Raw genomic sequence first — 20,883 nt, 5'->3', positions numbered from 1 at the left:
CTTCTGTCTCCATGGTGACCCAGTTCTGTCTCTAATGGCCACCAATGGTAGTTTCCAAAGCAGGCACCCTGCATCTTCTGCTGGGGACCGTGTGCTGGGGCAGGGCATGGCAATGATGCATTGCCCTTAGCTTTCTTTCTTTCTTTCTTTTTTTTTTGTTTGTTTGTTTGTTTTTGAGACAAGGTTTCTCTACATAGCCCTGTCTGTCTTGGAACTCACTCTGTAGACCAGGCTGGCCTCGAACACGGAGATTCACCTGCCTCTGCCTCCAGGGTGTTAGGATTAAAGGAGTGTGCCAGTGGCTTTCTATTGCTCTGAAAATGGTTCCCACAGCTTTGGGCAATTCAGCCCAGGCTCAGCCTTTTTACCCATCCTTCTCAGCGTGCCTCCTTTCAGTTCCCCACAGCACCCACCCTGCTTCCCCACCCACAACCTCTGCACAGGTAAACTCTTCCACCTGCTCTTCCCCTTTCACTTTAGGAATCTACTCATCTTTCAGATGTCAGCTTAGACATCACTTCCTTAGGGAAGCCTACTCTCGTGCCATGGGCAAGATCAAGTCCTTGGAGGCTATGGATGTAGCTAGGGAGTAGAACACATACAGAGTGTGCTTGAAGCCCTGAGTTTAATCCTACCATTAAAAACAAAACAAAACAATCAAGTTTTCTACAGTAAATTACAGAGCACTGTATAGACTTCTCTCAGAATTCTAGCACAGCTATGTTTGTTTGGCTCTCCAGTTCATGTCTCACCAGCTGCATCAGTCCAAAGCTTTCTGAGAGTAGCTCGTGGCATTTCCTGTGCTATTCTTTCTTAATACTATGGACTCTGCTGCTTCAGCCTTCAGTGGGCTTCAATATCCAGTCTCACTGCAGGAGACTCACTCAGCTTCCTTTGGGATCCAGTGGACCCCTCTCCCTGCCTCTTCTGGCTGTTCTGTGTCCCCCTAGTGTAACCTCACAGTTCTTTCGTTGTATTTCCTTTATCTTGTATGGTCATCCCCAGTTTCTTTAGGAAGTTGGTTCCACAGTCCCCTTTGCAGATGCCAGAACTCCAGATGATCAAGTCCCTTTTATAAGACAGCAGTGTTTGTATAGAACCAAGAGTGCATGGAGCCTGAAGTAGAGATTCCTAAGAAAAATGGTACCCTGTCCCTGGGGCTCCAAAACCTATTGAGGTGGGGGTCCCCAAGCAGCTACACTGGCCTCAGTGACAGGAATGCTGTGACACTCTTTTTTTTCTTTTTCTTTTTCTTTTCTTTTTTTTTTTTTTTTTTTTTTTTTTTGTTCGAGACAGGGTTTCTCTGTGACTTTGGAGGCTGTCCTGGAACTAGCTCTTGTAGACCAGGCTGGTCTCGAACTCAGAGACCCACCTGCGTCTGCCTCCCGAGTGCTGGGAAAAAGGCATGAGCCACCAATGCCCAGCTGCTGTGACATTCTTGTTCTTGCTTCCTAGCAAGGCTGTGAGTACAGTTGGCCACACTGTTTCAGTCCCTTCCCTGGAAAGACTGCATTGGCTAGAGTGTAAATGCATTGTCTCTTCTAACTTTTCCCTGTCAGACATACTTAGAAATGGATGTTTTTAGACCAGAGGACCAGCTTAGAGTTAAAGGCAACTGTGTTTGCTGAAGCTCCTCCTGGCCTTCTTGTTACCCAGCCCCTTCTCCACTAGGACAATCATGTTGTCTGCCTGTCTTGAGAGCTGGGGTGGGGATGGGTGTTGTTTTTGTTGGTGGGGGAAAATCTAGTAGAAACATATATTCTTGCTGGACATGGCAGTGCACACTGATCCCAGCACTCAGGAGGTAAAGGTAGGCAGGTCTCAGGAGATTCTGTTTCAAACTAACCTAATCTACATGGTGACTTTGAGATCAGAGTTGAGACCCTGTCTTAAGGAAGGTCTAAGCAAAGAATATATTCATATAGTCAACATTTTTAATTCATGTCTTTAAATTCTGTCTTAAAACATAGGACATTATTATCAAAAATCATGTCTTATTTCCGTGTCAGCCTTTCTCTTACGGTTTTGAAATTATGTAAATTGTCATCTGAACTGGGGAAATTTTTTGATTTATAAAACAACATCCAGGTACTGGAGGTCAGCATTGTTTCTGCCCCCCCCCCCCATTAACAGAAAAAGCTGACAGTTGTGAAAAAGAGGCGCTCATGTCAGAGCTCAAAATGATGACTCAGCTGGGACACCATGACAACATTGTGAATCTGCTGGGAGCATGCACACTGTCAGGTAATGTATACAGACAGAACACCTGGGAGCATGCATGCTGTCAGGTAATGTATGCAGATAGAGCACCTGGGAGCATGCATGCTGTCAGGTAATGTATGCAGACAGAACACCTGGGAGCATACACACTGTCAGGTAATGTATGCAGACAGAACACCTGGGAGCATGCACACTGTCAGGTAATGTATGCAGACAGAACACCTGGGAGCATGCATAGTCAGGTAATGTATGCAGATAGAGCACCTGGGAGCATGCACACTGTCAGGTAATGTATGCAGATAGAGCACCTGGGAGCATGCACACTGTCAGGTAATGTATGCAGATAAAACACCTGTTCCAAGCTGCTGTTCCTGGAGGCAGAGAGGCCTGTCTTCCCTCCCCCTTCCTCTCTCCCCCCCTCTGTGTCTCTGTCTGTCTCTCTCACTCTGTGTCTCTCTGGCTCTGGCTCTCCCTGGCTTTCTCTCTCTGAGACAGGGCTTCACTGTATAACTGCCCTGGCTGGCCTGGAAATAGCCCTATAGACCAGGCTGGCCTCCAACTTAGAGATCTGCTTCTGGGATAAAAGGCATGTGCCACCACTGCCCGGTCTTTTTTCCCATTTTCACTCTTTCCTCGGCCCCAGTTCAAGTGGAATTAGACATTGACCACTCTGTAGAGCATACGGTCCTCTTTTTCAGCTACTCTATCACAAAATTCTAACCTCCTGAAAAACAACCTCCACCCTGCACTTTCCTGTTGTGGTATCTGAGCTCCTCCCTACACTGTCAGGATGGCCTAAATGCAGTAGTGAAATTAGTTTCAGAGCTCATATCACACACCCATTGGAAATGGTGAAGTCATTTGTTCAGAGCTATAAGACAGATGTTTGAGCCCCAAACTGAGACTGAATGTAAAATCTAAGAAATGGGCTCTTAAAAAGTAACTTCCGGGCCTTTAATCCCAGCACTCACAAGGCAGAGGCAGGCTGATCTCTGTGACTTTGAGGCCGGCTTGGTCTATAGAGCAAGTTCCAGGTCAGCCAAGGCTACACAGAGAGATCAAACAAACAAAGCCCTTTCTGGAAGGGGAGCGCTGAAAAGTCACAGACTCTGTCATGCTACATGGGATTCTGGAAGCACGACTTGGCGTTTGCCCACCTATAACTAAAATTTAACTGTTGCAGGGCCAGTGTACTTGATTTTTGAGTATTGTTGCTATGGCGACCTCCTCAACTATCTGAGAAGTAAAAGAGAAAAGTTCCACAGGACATGGACAGAGATTTTCAAGGAGCATAATTTCAGTTTTTACCCCACTTTCCAGTCACATTCAAATTCCAGGTAAGAGACACATGTATCTACTCATGGGACAGAGACATACAATGACCACTATGTGTACACACACACAACCCTGACAAGCACTGTGACCCCAGGGAGTTGTTAGCCTGTGCTGTGGACTTCTGCTCCATTAGCTCATCTTTTACTTAGTAAGGTTTCAGTTTCCCACAGTAAACCATGGCCCAAAAATATGACATAGGAAAGCCCAGAAATAAATAATCCTTAGGTTTTAAGTAACTTTACAAACAGGTATTATCGGCATCGTACTCTTTGACCACCTGTTGTTACTGCTCACCTGTTACTATGCCTCATTTATTTGTTGATTTGTAACTTATATATTATCTGTGTGTGGGTGTGGGGTCAAACCCAAGGTGTGATGCATCCTCCACCACTGAGCCTCACCCCCAGCCTGCCATGCACACTCCCAACAGAGAAACTACCCCAACACAGATATGCGTGACCAATAATTAGCTCCTTTGCTTCATTTTGGTCACCGGGGTGTTAAATAACCTGGCAGTTTATTTAGAATATCTGTGTACTGGAGCACTGAGCCATTTCCCAAGGGAAAGTTATAAATTGGGGTGAACTCATATGTTGGGGAAATGCTGAGCCACGCCCCGTTGTATCAGTGCAGGCATCTATCGGATGTGCTTGAAAAGAGTCTGTTGTAGCCCTTTGTTTACTCCATAGAGGAAGGAGAGCTGCTTTACAGAAGAGGAGGGTGCTGAGTTGGGGGACGGACACCTTTGAGGCAGAGCAGGCGTTCGCAAGGCATGTACGGCCCCAGCTACATTCCCAGCACAGCAGAAACCCAAAGAGCAAGCAAACTGCTTTAAAGAGATTGCACAGTGCTTCATTTGTAAACTCTGCACTGTGTGAACTTGGAGACAATGGTTTGGGTTTAGGACCAGCCAGAACACTGCTCCTTTCTCTGTAAACTTCAGGACACAGCAAATCATTTACCACCCCAGTTTCTGTTTTAAGTAGCCAGCTTACAGTGCGATGGTGACTGAATGACCCCTTGTACCCAGGTTGGATCTGCAAACCCCAGTACACAGATGTTCTTAATGTACACAGGGTACCACTGACAGGTCAGCAGTGTGCTTTCCATTTACAAGTTCTTCTGATGAACTGTACTTTTTCTAAAAAAAAAAAAAAAAAAAAAAAAAAAAAAAAAAAAAAAAAAAAAAAGTCTGCCCAGAAGAGAACAATGTAAATAACGAACAAATTTATTTTTAATAGTATGAATGGTTCACGAGAAGTTCAGATACACCCGGCCTTGGATCATATCTCAGGGTTCAACGGGAATTCGATTCATTCTGAAGGTAATCATTTATTGTCGTTGGTAGCACTTTGAAATGAATCCAAGACTCTCATACAGCTTTTTTAAAAAAGCTTTTTAAAACTTGCAGTGTGGCCATACAGTGGTGGCGCAAGCCTTTAATCCCAGCACTTGGGAGGCAAAGGCAGAAGGATCTCTGTGAGTTTGAGACCAGCCTGGTCTACAAGAGGTAGTTCTAGGGCAGCCCTCCACAGAGAAACCCAGTCTTGAAACCTCCCCCCCCCAAAAAAACCCCAAAACTTGCAGTGTGTGTGTGTGTGTGTGTGTGTGTGTGTGTGTGTGTGTGTGTGGAGAGAGAGAGAGAGAGAGAGAGAGAGAGAGAGAGCAGCTTATGAGAATCTATTCTCTCCTTCAACCATGTGGGTTCCAGGGACTGAACTCAGGTCTTCAGCTAATGAGCCGTCTTACCCATCCTCCTCTTTTTCATAGAGACCCTGGTCCCGTTCTCACAACTCAAGCACTTCACAAAGACCCCACTCCTGATACTATTGGTTAAGAGTTAGGATTTTTTTTTATTTGCTTTTATTTTATGAGTGTTTTCCTTCATGTATGTATGTGCAGCATGTATGTGCCTGGTACCTGTGGAGGCCAGGAGATGATGTCACATTCCCTGGAGCTAGAATTACAGATGGTTGTGAACCACCACATGGGTGCTGGGAACCAAGCCTGGGTTCTCTGCAAGAAAAGCCAGTGTTCTTAACCCCGGAGCCATCTCTCCAGCCCCTTGGGAGTTGAGCAATGCTTCATCCCAGAAAGCAGAATGAGTGTTCAAGTGGACTCAGAAGAGGCTGGTTTACAGAGAGGAAAATGACTGGAAAAAAAAAAAACACAAGTGAAGAGTAAAACAGGAATGGCAATGCACAACTTTAATCCCAGCACTCAGAAGGCAGAGCAATAGGCTGTGTGTGAGTTCAGGGTCAGCCAGGGCGTTGTAGAGCTATGCAGGCAAGGGTTAATGATTTCACTCTTAGACCCAAGATAAATGATAGATAAATGGGTGTTTATTGGGGAACACTTACTCAGATAATAATAACCGCCGCAGCATTTCTCTGCCTTCCAATCGGATCCAGGGACCCAAGTGGGAGAAAGAGACAACACCTCACGCTTTCCTCTGCTTCCTTCAGCCTGAAGCCACGCTCAAAGGGGTATGGCCATCATTACAGGTTGACAGGCAAGATGCTGCTACAGAGCTACAAGAACAGGCAGTTCAGTCATTTTCCCAGACCAAGCTAGGAAGGCTCATGGCTGATGGTTTAGCATCAGACTCCCTCAGGGGCATCTCTTGTGTAAGGACTGAAGCAGAGGCAACTCCATCCTCGTGCCCAGGAACCTGGCCTTTGCGGGAGGTTTGGCAGTTACTTTGGTTTTCCAAATGTCAAATAATCCTTTCTCTTTGTATAATGGACCTTTTGTGTGGGTGATAAGGTTTGGTTTGGTCTGTTGAACCTCATGCAGGAGGGCAGATAAAGCTAAAGGCCTCTTATATTTCCTCACTTCTACACACTGCTTGTCACCTTAGCTACTGCTCACAGGTCTGAGAAGGCGGACCTAGTGTCTGGGGGGAAAAGTGAAGAGTGGGTATATTTTACAGATGAGATTGAATATGAAAACCAAAAGAGGCTGGAAGAAGAGGAAGATTTGAATGTGCTGACGTTTGAAGACCTTCTTTGCTTTGCGTATCAAGTAGCCAAAGGCATGGAATTCCTGGAGTTTAAGTCGGTAAGGACCCTTTAAAGAGAAAACTAACAGAAAGTGTAAAAAGACTACTATAGAAAAGGACGTGTGCATGCCGCTGTGAAAAAGAGATGTGCTTACATTTGTTTCTTGTTCATTTTAACATCGTTTAACATCCGTCCCTTAATGTCTGTCCTCCTGCCCCTGAACTTTCACATCTACAATGTACTCTCTGCAGGGTAAAGGTCAGGGCCCCTTGATAGAGCCGAAGTCCTGTGGGCCATCCAGGGAAGTTCATAGGAAGTCCCTGAAAAGCCCCATTCAAAGAAAGAAGCACAATGTCACCATTCCCTGCTGACACAGGAATTCAGGCTGTGCCCTGCACAGAGTACATGCATTCAAGGGAGGAATGTGGGCCCAAAGTTGGCTAGTTCTGTCTCCCTAGCAGCTAACCTGAATGTGTGTAGCCCAGGCTAGCCACAGCACTGTAGCCCAAGCTAGCCACAGTACTGTAAAGCGTTTGTCTCCACAGTTGCTAGTCTCATGTTCACAAGTACTGCACTATTGTCTCCCCCCAGTGTTGGCTCATGTCACTGTTTCTCTGCCTACTGTTCCCTGCCATGTCACATTGTCAGTCATCAAAGCCATTCTCTGGATCTTTTCTTTCATCACTGCCTCCCTTGTAGCGACAAATCTCTATCACACCCAAGCCTCAGAGCTTTATGTCTGCTGTTCAGTGGTAATAAACATGTTAGCAGGTGAAGAAGCATACAAATGTTCACCTGTGTGTGTGCAACACAAAATATTGGAAAGCAAAGAAGGGCTAGGTTGTGGTATCTTACAAGTTTCTCCATAAGGATAGATGTGTGTATTTCAGTGGGATAGTATATTAATTAGGGTTCTCTTAAAGAACAGAACTGATAAAATTAAAAAAAAAAACCTTGTGATTATATATAATTATTATTGTGCTCAGATTCTGAACCCCAAAATCACAAAGAGACCCGATGCAAAAGCAAAGAGTCTTTTATTGTTGTTTAACGAGTTAACTGCATTACCTCGGGCCCTTTGTCCACCCAACATGGCAGCTGGTATGAGAAGGACCCCTGGGAACCATGAGGTGGGGAATTTATTGGGCAGCATAAGGGGAGTGTCTAGGAGTACACAACAGTCCCAGAATTGGTGTGCTTCCGGGCTTGGACGATCTGTCCTGTGTTGATTGGTCAACTGGTTGTTATGGCCTGTAGGCCCTCCCAGGGCGGTTGCTATGCTCTTCCCATCACTGTTGTGCCACTTTTACTGTAAAGCATGCCCAGAGCCATAAAGCACATCCAGAGTCCTGCCAGCTAGCTTCTGATTGGTTCCTTGCCACAAATAGGGTATCTGACCTCCTAGTGACTAGGGCAGGCCCAGCAAGATCAGACATGTGCTGAGTCAGAGGCCTACATGTCTTTTCTGTAGTTTAACATGGCCGCTAAAGCAGGGGGCTGGGTGAGGGTCTGGTCCCTTCAATTATATTTTTACATACATACAAATACACACACACACACACACACACACACACACACACACACACACACACATTGGATCTATTGGAGTGGCTTCCAGATAGTGGTCTTAGTAGCCCAACAGTGCCTATCTCCCAACAGAAAGGACAAGAGTCCTGGTAGTTGTTCAGTGCACAAAACCAGATGTCTCAGTAGTCCCAGTCTGGTGCAGGAGTCCCAGAGAAGTCCTGGAGAGCTGCTATCTTCAGTGTGTGTTGGATCCTGAAGAAGTCAATTCTAATACCAGAGAACAGATGAACCTGCCAGCAAGAGTGAGGGCAAGCTGGTAAAAAGCAAAAGTTTCCTTCTTCAAATCCTTTATGTGAGGCTGCCATCAGAAGGTGTGGCCCAGATGTTAGTTAGGTGGGTCTTCCAGCCTCAAATAATCTAATCAAGAAAGTCTATTACAGACTTAACCAGGTGCCTGGGTATTAGTTGATGCCAGATGTGGTCAAGTTGACAACCACCATTGAGCCATCACAGCTAGTAAATGACTTTATGGGAAATGAATGGTCTGAAGCAGAAACAGTGGGGCTGAAGGCGTGGCTTTGTGGTTGAGCACTTGTATAGAATAGCAGAGACCCCGGAGTTCAGCCTCAGTACTGCAAAAACTAAGAAAAATAGCTGAAATGACAAAGGACAGGTGATGATCTGAGACAAAGCCCCTCTGGGCTCTGGGTGTGGTATTTGATTTCCAGGCTTTTCTGTGAGGTGAACTTGATTCTTCTGGCTAATAATATTCCAATAAGAATTTGAGGTCATTTGTTCCCCTCTGGCAGATCAGTGTTCAGGAGGGTAATGAGCTGCAAAGAAAAGCCCCTCCCCCATTCTGTATTTGGAGGTGATGCTCCCTGGACCACTGCCATTCCTTTGTCTTTACTTCTAAACTTTTCCCTTGGCTTTCTTCTTTAGATTTTTATTCTCTCCCCCTCCTTCCCTGTTCGCTTCCTTTCCCTCTGTTTCTCTCTGACTTTGGAAATATGATCTCAAGTCTGTTTTCTGCCAGGAGAAAGTCACTGCCTCAGCAGGGTTTCTCCTCAGCAGGGTTTCTCACTTCACATGCCTGACAGGTGCTCCTCCCTCATTGCCTTTTGGATTCCCTCTCCCCACTTTATCGATAGTTCCGCCTCCACAGGGGCAGCAGTGCCTGGCCACCTGTCTCAGCTTGCTAGCTGTAAAGCCAACACGTTCCTCTCCTTCTGTGGTTCCACTTGAAACCTTCAGCTTTAAGATGGTGCAAGAGCCGTATGTTCCATGGGACCAGTATTTGGAATTTTGGATTTGTGCTTTCCCTGGGCTAGTGTGTACAGTACAGTCTTCTCTCATGATGATGGCGAGTGGCAGAGATTGTGGCCAGTCCTTGTGACCATGAGGGACATCAGTAGTACCCCATGCTGCTGAGCTACAATGGCCAGTGGCACTTTCTTTTTTTTCCATATTCTCTACTTTCAGTGGGCCTGTGGGAAGGGGTAGCCCAAAAGCAAGTTGAAGAGACTCTCTCCGTATTTGGTCAAGGGCACTGGCTTCCCTTTTCTTTTCACTCTTAGGCAGTTCTAGCATGATCCTTTGAAGAATGCCCAATTTTTAGACCCATTCGTGTTTACTGCAGGACTTCCTCTCTGAGTCGTGCCCGGCATTGTGTCCTTCCTGCTGCATGACTCCATCAGACATTGTATGGCTCTGTGCTGACACTGTTGGAGCAGAGAGACAGTGAGGATGTAACTTCTGGTCCCAGAGATTTTATGCTGGTAGAGGAAAGGCAAGCACACATACAATTCAGATCAGTGTCCTATGATAAATTTTGTCACTGAAGTTAACATGGAACATGAGTGACAGATCTAGCCAGTGAGGGACAGGGAAGAAAAGGCTTCAGGTGGGGGCTCATGCAGCAGCCAGGAGAAAAGCAGCAGGGAATATGGGATGGTAGGGAGTATGGGTCTGTAGGAAAATGTTTGTCCTTTTAAAGGTTGAAGGGAGCGACTGGACTCCTGTGGGTGCCATGCTGTCTCCAGCATCTTCTTTCAAAGAGTTCATTCCCCTTCAGAGATTTGTAATTCTATTTTCACAAACCTCCCTGAAACTTGCTCCTCCCTACTCACCCCCCACCCCGAACCGTGTGTGTGTGTGTATGTGTGTGTGTGTGTGTGTGTGTGTGTGTGTGTGTGAATGTGGGTGCATGCTTGCCATGGTCAGGGGACAACTTGGGGAGTTAATTTTCTCCTCTCACTGTGGGACAAGGGTTGAATGCAGACCATCAGGTTTGCATGATAAATGCTTCTTCCCACTGAGTTATCATGCCTTTGGCCACCAAAATTCATTTCTTCTGAATACTTTCTTTGATATTAGTGTGTTCATTTATTTATTCAGAGACAAGACCTCTCTATATAGCCCACGCTGGCCGCAAACTTGGAAATCCTCCTGCCTCAGCCTCCCAAATGCTAGGATTATGGGTATGCACCACCAGGCCTGTCAAATATTACACAGTTTTATTCCTAAAGCCATGTCTTTATCCAGAAGAGACTCTGTTTTTCACACTCATGCCCAAGAAGGCAGCTGCTAGAAGCTTCTTTGGGGCTCACGGAAGGCAGCGGTGAGCACTGCTTTTGCTTATAGCTCCAAGGATGCCCTGTAGAGACTCAAAGGACTGCAGGGGAGGTAACTGAGGAGTCAGCTGCTGTGTTCAGGTGTGTGTCAGTCCACCCACTGTTCTCTGTAACTATTGTGAACCTGAAACCTGAGAGACATCACTCTCTGAAGGCATAAGTCACAACCATTTTCATTCTAGCCTCTTTCTTCTAGTGTGTTCACAGAGACCTGGCAGCCAGGAATGTGCTGGTTACCCATGGGAAGGTGGTGAAGATCTGTGACTTTGGACTGGCCCGAGACATCCTGAGTGACTCCAGCTACGTCGTCAGGGGCAATGTGAGCCGTTTGCTTTTTGTCACGAGTACAGGAAACATCTGCACTCGTTGCAATGAGTGTTTGATTTATGGCAACACAGAGAAAAAAAAAAACAAAAAACCTCCCAGAGCTTCACTTATTTAGGCCAAAAAGATTGTTCTGTGCTTAATAAGAACTGAGTTACAGAGCCACAGTCTCTTCCTGGGCTGGCTACTCAGAATAGATCCATTAGGACTTGACTTGTGGTCTTCATGTAAAAAAAAAAAAAAAAAAAAAAAAAAAAAAGTCCTTACTTGGACCTGTTTCAGTTTCCTTAGCTATAAAGTGGCTGTTGAGTTATGTTTCTGATCATGACAGAAGCTAACATGTACAACAGGCTTTTTTTGTTTTTCAGAACAGGAACACACAGATATTAATTATAAAGTTTAAAGGCACCGTAGTTAACTATTAATATGTGTTATCCTGTTACTATTATGTTAATTCAGGAAGATCTAAAACATGCTTGTTAAAAAAGAAAGGGACAGCCAGGCAGTGGTGGCTCACGCCTTTAGTCCCAGCACTTGGGAGGCAGAGGCAAGAGGATCTCTGTGAGTTCGAGGCCAGCCTGGTCTACAACGTGAGTTCCAGGACAGCCTCGAAAGCTACATGGAGAAAACCTGTCTCAAAAAACAAAACAGAAAAAAAAAAAAAGAAAGGAAGGAAGGAGGGAGGAGGAAGAAGGAAGGAAGGAAGGAAGGAAGGAAGGAAGGAAGGGAGAGAAAGAAAGAAAGAAAGAAAGAAAGAAAGAAAGAAAGAAAGAAAGGAAGGAAGAAAGAAAGGAAGAAAGAAAGAAAGAGACAGGTGGTGGTGGCACACACCTTTAATCCCAGCACTCAGGAGGCAGAGGCAGGTGGATCTCTGAGTTCAAGGCCAGCCTGGTCTACAGAGTGAGTGCCAGGATAGCCAAGGCTACACAGAGACACCATGTCTTAAAAAACAAAAAACAAAGAAAAAGAAACAGGAAAAGAAAGAAATACTGCTTTTCCACTGGACCCAAGTTTGAATGCCAGCACCCAAGTCAGGAACTCAGATATAACTCACAGTTATCTGTAACTCCACCTCCAGGGAATCCAGTGCCTCTGGCCTCCTCCAGTAACTAGATTCATGAGGACATACCCACACATAGTTTAACGTAAATTTAAAGTATGATGAAGTAAAATAAATGTTTAAGAAGGGAAGAAAGGATAGATAGTAGATAGATAGATAGATAGATAGATAGATAGATAGTAGATAGAGAGAGAGAGAGAGAGAGAGAGAGAGAGAGAGAGATGATAGGTAGATAGTAGATTGGTGGATGGATGGATGAGATGACTCAGCAGGTAAAAGCACTTGCCGGCAAGCCTGAGAATCTGAGTTCTATCCCCCAGACCCACATGGTCGAAACAAACAGAATCCTACAATTTGATGTCTAACCTTCACCTGTGTGCTATCACATGCACCCTCCCCCAGTTCCCACATACATGCACATGAATAAATTAACACATAATTAAAAACATTTTTTTCAAGACAGTTTCTCTGGGTAGTCTTGGCTGTCCTAGAACTCGCTGTGTAGACCAGGCTGGCTTTGAACTCAGAGATCCACTTGTTTCTTCCTCCTGAGTTATGGAAATAAAGGCACCATAATCACCTGGCATATTTTTTTTTTACTTTCTTTAAATTCATTTTATGTGCATTGGTGTGAGGGTGTCAGATCCCCTAGAACTGGATTTACAAACAGTTGTGAGCTGCTGTTTGGGTGCTGGGGATTGAACCCAGATCCCCTGGAAGAGCAGCCAGTGCTCTTAACCACTGAGCCATCTCTCCAGCCCCATGACATAATTTTGTTTGTTTGTTTTTTTGAGACAGGGTTTCTCTGTGTAACTTTGGAGCCTATCCTGGCACTCTCTCTGGAGACCAGGCTGGCCTCCAACTCACAGAGATCTGCCTGCCTCTGCCTCCCCAGTGCTGGGATTAAAGGCGTGCACCACCAACTCCCAGCCGACATAAAATTTTTAAAGAAAGAAAGAATGAGGGGCTAGAGAGATGGCTCAGCAGTTAAGAGCACTGGCTGCTGCTCTTCCAGAGGAATTAAGTTCAATTTCCAACCACCACATGGTACCTCACAGCCATTTATAGTGGGATCCGATGCCCTCTTCTAGCATAAAATCATACATGCAGGTAGAGCACTCACACATAAAATAAATCTAAAAAAAAAAAAATGAAAGAAAAGAACAGTAAGGGGATGAGGTGTCACTCGGGCATAGCGCTCTTGCCTGGCTTTTTGAGGCTTTGGTTCAAGCCTCAGAATGAGGAAGGAATTACACCTGGGTTTAAGTCCCTATGCCGCTTCTTATTTGTTCACTTGGTGCTAGGGGATTCTCTCTACTGAGAGAATTATCATTGCTATTTGTGGAGTAACAGCAGCCAAGGCTGGTCCAGTTCCTCCTCCATGCTCAACACTCTCATGGGTGTTTCACAAACTCACTTCGTTCTGAAAGTGCCCACTCTGTGAAGAGGAATTTAAGGCAAAGAGAAGCAACTTGCCTGTGGTTGCTCAGTGTATGTGTGGCTATGAGCACGTAGAGTCTGAGTCTATGTCACTCACTGCGGTGGCAAACATACCTCCTATAGGATCCTGGAAATCAATGACACCAATGTCAAAGCCCTTTACAAAGGGTAAATTACTAAGGGTAAATGCCCCACAATGTGAAAACTTAAGTTAAATCTCCTCTCCAATGGCTTAAAATGGGCTCACAGTGATTATAGCTGCAGTTATAACATGCGGACTGCTCTATGTGGCTATGTGGTTTTCTTCCCACCAGCGGGTTCTCATGCGGGAAGGTGAATTCCGTCCAGAACCTTCTATTAATGAGTCAGGTCACCCAGGCTGGCCCACTTGATTCACTCCGTGACTCCATTTGCATAGGACTTAAAAGAGGGTTTCTTTCTGGGAGTCTGCTTTTGCCTGGCTGGTTACACACACGCACTAAGGGTTCCTGAGACCAACTCAGAGCAAAACCCTGTGCCCCAGGAACTAGTCACTGTGTCTCGAATCAAATGAAAGGCTGCACTGACTAAGCCCCCCACCCCTTTCATGCTGCTGGAAGTCACAGAGGGCAGTCTCATGTTCTTCCCGGATGTGGCGACCTAAGCCCCTCGCCACATCCTCAAGGATGACACTTCCTGAGAAACGCTCTGGCAAAGAATTATGTTCCTTGGCTTGAACTTGCTTATCTCCCAGCAAATGATGAGCTAGCTCTTCCTTCATGGGAAGCCGTTACTGTTAGACTTGCCAATTCAGAAGCCCGTATCCAAGGTGACTTTCAAAGAAGCATGTTCTGCTAGGAGTGGTGGCATATCAAATATTTACATCACAATTCATAGCAGTAGCAAAAAATGCAGTTATGAAGTAGCAATGAAGTAGTTTTGTGGTTGGGGGTCACCACAACCTGAACTGTATTAAAGGGTAGCAGCATGAGGAAGGTTGAGAACCACTAGAACTCAGTTCCAGAGAGAACTGACACCCCCTTGTGGCCTTCTCTGGCACTGCATGCATGTGGTGCACTTAAATCTATGCAGACAAAACACCCATGCACATAAAGCTAAAAACAAAAACTTAAAAATCCATGATTCTGCACATGGGAGATTCACCATCCTCTCTTGTATTTGATGCAGGCACGGCTACCTGTGAAGTGGATGGCACCCGAGAGCTTATTTGAAGGTATCTACACAATCAAGAGTGACGTCTGGTCCTATGGAATCCTTCTCTGGGAGATATTCTCACTGGGTATGTATGCACATGGCAGGTCTCCCAGGGCTCTGGCTTTGTGTCTCCTGCTCCCTCTGCACCCCTCCTCCACCCTTCTGTCATCCAAGTCAGAAGGTAGGTGAAACACCACCCAGTCGCTCCAGTGGCTCCTGGCCTCGCTTCTGGCTTCTGTTGTCACTGTTTATGAGTTGTTGACCTGCCAAGATCTGCCTTAACTATGACTGATTCGGAGGCCTTGGGACTTCTGGGTCCACTTGCAGCCCTCAGTCAAGGTCACTGAGGAATTCTCTTTGCCTGTTTGCCAACAGAACATATAAACGTCAACAACAAAACATGGAAAACCAATGTTTGTGTGGCCCCATTGAGCTTGTGTTTTTCTCAGGTGTGAACCCTTACCCTGGCATTCCTGTTGATGCTAACTTCTATAAACTGATTCAGAGTGGATTTAAAATGGACCAGCCATTCTATGCTACGGAAGAGATGTAAGTACAATCAGACTGGGGGTTGATAGCAGGACATTTACTGTGTGCTGTAAATCTTCCAAATGCATGATACAACAATTGATTGTGGGGGTTGGGGATTTAGCTCAGAGGTAGAGCGCTTGTGGCAAGCGCAAGGCCCTGGGTTCGGTCCTCAGCTCTGGGGGAAGAAAAAAACCAAAATAACAAAAAAGAACAACTGATTGCTTTGTTTGTTTGGTTTTGGTTTTCTGAGATGGTTTCTCTGTGTAGCTGTCCTGGAATTTACTCTGTAAACCAGGCTGGCTTTGAACTCAGAGATCTTCCTGCCTCTGTCTCCCAGTTGATGGGATTAAAGTCATATATCACCACACCCAACTAAAAATCACTTTCCTATTACATTGCTTAGGTTTCTTCTTATTTTTTTTAAGATTTATTTATTTATGTATTTGGATGTTTTGTCTGCATGTACATTGGATCCCATGAGACAACAGTTACAGATGGTTGTGATCCACCATGTGGTTGCTGGGACTTGAACTCAGGACCTCTGGAAGAGCAGTCAGTGCTTTTAACATGTGAGCCACCTGACCCGGCATTGGTGGTGTGCTCCTTTAATCCCAGCACTGGGGAGGGAGAGGCAGGCGGATATCTGTGAGTTCGGGACCAGCCTGGTCTACAAGAGCTAGTTCCAGGACAGCCTCCAAAGCCACAGAGAAACCCTGTCTCGAAAAAACAAAACAAAACAAAACAAAAAAATCAAAAGACACATTTGAGCCATCTCTCCTGCCCTTGATCTCTAAAAGCAGAGAAAGCTTGGTGCAGTGGCACATGTCTTTAATCCCATGTAGGCAGGCTTTTCTTTTTGCACCACCAGCTGACAAAAAATGACATGGAGACTTATTATTAATTATGAAAGCTCAGCCTTAGTTTAGCCTTGCTCCTAACTAGATCTTGTTAAATAAATAAATAAATAAATTAACCCATATTTTTTAATCATCGTTCTCTTATGTGGCTCAGTTACCTTTATTCTGTGCTCCCCATCCTGCTTCCTCTCTGCCCAGCTGGTGACTCTGCCTTTTTCTTCCCAGAGCTCTCTCTATCCAGAGTCCCGCCCATACCTCCTGCCAATCACAGTGACACATCTTCACACACTGTAAAGGAATATTCCACATTTCCCCCTTTTGTCTAAATAAAAAAGAAAGGTCTGTTTTTGTTTGTTTGTTTTTTCGAGACAGGGTTTCTCTGTGGCTTTGGAGGCTGTCTTGGAACTAGCTCTTATAGACCAGGCTGGTCTCAAACTCACAGAGATCCTCCCGAGTGCTGGGATTAAAGGCATGTGCCACTACCGCCTGGCAAAAATAAGAAAGGTCTTAATTCTAATATGGTAAACCTATAAACAATAGGAACAGTTATCAGGTAAGAATTACATTCACAGGCTGGAGAGATAGCCCAGTGGTTAAGAACACTAGCTGGTCTTCCAGAGGTCCCTAGTTCAATTCCCAGCAACCACATGATGACTCACAACCATCTGAAATGAGATCTGGTGCCCTCTTCTGGCCTGAAGGGATACATGCAGACAGAACACTGTATATATAATAAATCTTAAAAAAAAATTACATTCACAATGTCCAGTCCAAATTTAGAGAAAATACTCCATTATCTATCCTATCTTAGTCCAAAGTTTTATACCTAAACCATTTTTGTCATGACTTACATTACATCTTTTTAGACCTTAAAACATCTTTTTAGATAAATAACTTAAGTTTTTATGTTTCTCAACCTTATAAACTTTACATCTCTTATGTAAGTTTTTTTTTCTGAATTTGATAACAAGGAAAACTCAAACTATAACTATCTAATCTTCAATCCGCAACAGAGACTCAAGAAGGATAAAATATTACCTGAGTAAGCAGGGAGTAGAAAGAAAGCAGTTTCCAAAACTATAGAAATGACAGAGACATTTGGCTGTCTGGAGAGTCACCCCAAGGTTCCTCTGCAATGCCACATCTTTACACAGTGTAAGGGTTTTCCACAGCATCCCAGCATTGGGAGGCAGAGGCAGGAGGATCTCTGAATTGAAGCCAGTCTGGTCTACCTAGTGAGTTCAAGAACAGCTAGAGTTTCAAAACAGTGATACCCTGTCTTGAAAAAAATCAATCAATCAATGAAAAGTTTCAAGAGACAGGAGGAAGAAGCAGCAGGAAGGGCTTGGGGATAGTTGCCTATAATCCCAGCACTTCAGAGATGAGGCTTGAGATAGTAGGCTAGCCTGTCCTAATAGCAAGGCTATAAACAAACAAGCAAGCAAACAAACAAATAAGACAAGCAGAGAAAAACTTTGTCTTTTGCTTCAGGTAACTTTGCTCTCCTAACAGGCAGTACTCCAGGGCTTAAGACTCCTTTGCTTGCAGCATCTGAGGATTTGACTCCACCTCACTAATCATCCAAGGCTCCGGTCATGCACATTCTGATCCAAGCTTTCCACAAAGCCCATGCATCGTGCACAGGCTGCCGCATGCTGCAGGTGGAAGCTGCCCCGGGTGTGGACTGAGGATGACAGTCCATTTGCATCCATTCCCTCCTCCTCATTGTGACCTTCATTGTCTTGTTCTCCCAGATACTTTGTAATGCAATCCTGCTGGTCTTTTGACTCAAGAAAGCGGCCATCCTTCCCGAATCTGACTTCATTTTTAGGATGTCAGCTGGCAGAGGCAGAGGCAGCGGTAGGTAGAGATGTGGGCTTGATGATGACGATCCCCAGGGAGATGTGTGAGTGACAGCGTGGGCACCGTGTCCTCAAATCCAGTTGTGGCAGATATTCTTTCTCACCTCAGTTTTCAGTCTCTCTAGATTACCCATCCACAGTTGTGTGCACCAAGACCTACTGTTTTGGTTTTTCAAGACAGGGTTTCTCTATGCAGCCCTGGCTGTCCTAGAACTCACTCTGTGGACGAGGCTGGCCTCGAATTCACTGCCTACTTTGTAACGTGGTTTTGGGGGATCACTGTGATTTCATCCAATTGATTAATAAATTAATAGCTCTTAAGGTGCTGGGCGGTGGTGGCGCACACCTTTAATCCCAGCACTCGGGAGGCAGAGGCAGGTGGATCTCTGTGAGTTCGAGGCCAGCTGAGGCTACACAAAGAAACCCTGTCTTGGGGGTGTGGGGGCTCTTAAGGGTCCAGTACAAAGGACTAGACAAGTAAATGAAACTTAACTCCTCCAGAAGCCACTGGCCTTTTCTAATTCAACATGAAGCTAGAGCATGGGCTGTTCCCACCTGGATAGGTGGGTGTGGGAGCTGGGAAGGGCTCTGGTCTGATGCTGTGAGGACCCATTCCAGCTCTACTGCCTATTCCTCATTGATGATGGAGAGAATCTCTTCTTCGGCCTCAGTGTTCCCATCTGTGAAATGGGTTACAAAGCTAGCTGATCCTCCAGCAACAGGATCTTGGGGTTACCTCACTCACTTACTCCTCCTCCTAGCAGCACTGGAGAGGGAGCTGGTCCAGCTGTGAGACAAGGATGGAGCCTTGAGCTCTCAAAGCCCAGGTTCAGATCCTGCCTCCACCACTTACATCTCATGTGGTGATTGCTGCTTTACCCTTCAATGCAGATATGTTGTGGGGTCAGGATTATAGTTCTATAAAGGACAATTCATCTGCCCTTTTCCTACTTTTCATTAAAATGAGTGGCTGTTATTTAAGAAAAAACAAAACCCATGGGAGGTGCTGGAGAGATGGTTCAATGGTTAAGAACACTTGTTGTTCTTGCAACAGGGTTCACTTCCCAGTACCTTCATGGTGACTCACAGTCACCTGTAACTCCAGTTCCAGGGGACCCAGCACCCTCTCCTGGCCTCTGCAGGCACTGTATTCATGTGGTGCATATACCAACAAGCTGGCATAAATAAAAGTAAATAAAGCATTTTAAAAAGCTGAGGAAACTACCCAAATTCACAACTTCATTTTTTAAGATTTATTTTTTATTTATATGTATTAGAGTGTTATGAAGACCCTCAGAAAACAGAAGGTCATGTTAAACCCTCTGGACCTGGAGTTATAGGCAGTTATGAGCTACTGTGTGGGTGCAGGGGACCAAACGCAGGTCCTCTGCAAGAACAGCCAAAGCTCTTAACCACTGAGCCATCTCTCCAGCCCCTAAATCCACAGTTTTAAATGGTCTGTATGAAAGTGGCTTATTTGAATACTTTGCCTGTTAGGCACACACAGATGAGTCTTGCTCAGAATGTCACCCTTGCTGCCCTCCCCTTTTCCAGACGTATCAGAACACGGGGAACAACGCTTCAGAACATCCTTCTGTCTACCAAAACAGGCGGCCTGTCAGCAGAGAGATAGGCTCAGAGCCGCCATCGCCACAGGCCCAGGTGAAGATTCATAGAGAAAGAAGTCAGTGAGGAGGCCTTCGTCCCTGCCACCCTAGACAGGCTGTAGGTCGCAGAGCCAAGATTAGCCTTGCCTCAGAGGAAGCGGCCTACCAGTTGCTGCTTCGCTGGACTTGTCTCTAGATGCTGTCTGCCATTACTCTCGTTTCCAAAGTGACTTCTCTAAAATCAAACCCTCGCACAGGCAGGAAGAGCCAATAATGAGATTTATTTTTGAGCCTGCCTACATCAGGAGGCCTTCCCAGGCTGGCTTGAGGAGGAAACCGTGTACCTGAAATATAGTATATTCTTGTAAATACATGAGACAAAACAAAATAAAACCCATTTTTGCTAAGGAGAAGCTAAATATGATTTTTTAAAATCTATGTTTTAAAATAATATGTACCTTTTTCACCTGTTTAGTGATATATTTTATGGATGGAAATAAACTTTCTACTATAGAAATGTTGGTTTTTCGATACTTTCCTCAAACTATTTAGGGGAGGCCCAAACTGGAGCTTATGGCCTCGTGTATGCGTTTTTCATGTCTTCCTCTTAAGCAGGTGCATTCTGGGAGCAGTTTCCTTGTTGTTGTCCGTCTTTGAGACGGGACCTAGTTATATAGCTCAGGCTGGCCTCAAACTTGAGATCCCTCTTCCTCTGCCTCGAGTCCTGGGGTTAACAGCATGCATCCTCTCGTTTGGCAGAAGGTCGACCCTTTCATTAGAATATTAAAAGTTTCAGAGTCCACCGCATTGAGGACAACTGATGCCATATCTATTCTGTCCTTTGTAACTCCCTTTCCTACCCATTTGCTATTGATCTCTTTTGAAACTGAGCAACCCTCAACCCATAAACTTGGCTTGCTTTGTCCCTTGCATTGCTGGATGCTACTAGGTTCTGTCTTTTAGACCTTTGTTTTGTCCTAAGACAGAATCTCGTATGTCCCAAGCTGGCCTCAGATTTACTATATAGCCAAGGATGACCCGTCTCTACCTCCCGAGTGCTGGGATTCCAGGCTGTGCCACCATGCCTGGCTTTACCTGATTCTTTTCTAAACCTAAGTCTAATGCAGTTAGTTCTTAACCTTCCTAATGCTGAGACCCTGTAATACAGTTTTCCTCATGTCACGGTGATGCCCCAACCATAAAATTGTTTTTGTTGCTACTTCGTATCTGTAATTTTGCTATTGTTATAAATCATTATGGAAATATCTGATATGTAGAATATCTGATATGT

At 45.2% G+C, this 20,883-nt stretch overlaps 1 protein-coding gene across 1 annotated transcript in view; it reads left to right on the top strand.

The window, feature by feature from the left end:
• Positions 1–19,843, top strand: part of Flt3 (fms related receptor tyrosine kinase 3) — an 85,301-nt gene extending 65,458 nt beyond the window's left edge. Inside the window, exons 16-24 of the mRNA XM_035444153.1 lie at positions 2,134–2,244; positions 3,404–3,557; positions 4,797–4,879; positions 6,488–6,615; positions 10,914–11,036; positions 14,709–14,820; positions 15,185–15,284; positions 17,878–17,983; positions 19,540–19,843. Of these exons, the coding sequence (XP_035300044.1) occupies positions 2,134–2,244; positions 3,404–3,557; positions 4,797–4,879; positions 6,488–6,615; positions 10,914–11,036; positions 14,709–14,820; positions 15,185–15,284; positions 17,878–17,983; positions 19,540–19,677 (1,055 nt within the window). The 3' untranslated portion in view covers positions 19,678–19,843. The remainder of the gene's footprint in view (positions 1–2,133; positions 2,245–3,403; positions 3,558–4,796; positions 4,880–6,487; positions 6,616–10,913; positions 11,037–14,708; positions 14,821–15,184; positions 15,285–17,877; positions 17,984–19,539) is intronic.
• The last annotated feature ends 1,040 nt before the right edge of the window (positions 19,844–20,883 follow it).

The sequence above is a fragment of the Cricetulus griseus genome, chromosome 4, assembly GCF_003668045.3.
Source record: "Cricetulus griseus strain 17A/GY chromosome 4, alternate assembly CriGri-PICRH-1.0, whole genome shotgun sequence".
In the NCBI taxonomy this organism is placed as follows: domain Eukaryota; kingdom Metazoa; phylum Chordata; class Mammalia; order Rodentia; family Cricetidae; genus Cricetulus; species Cricetulus griseus.
Note: the sequence above shows the minus strand (reverse complement) of the source record. Positions and strands in the feature narration are given on the sequence as shown.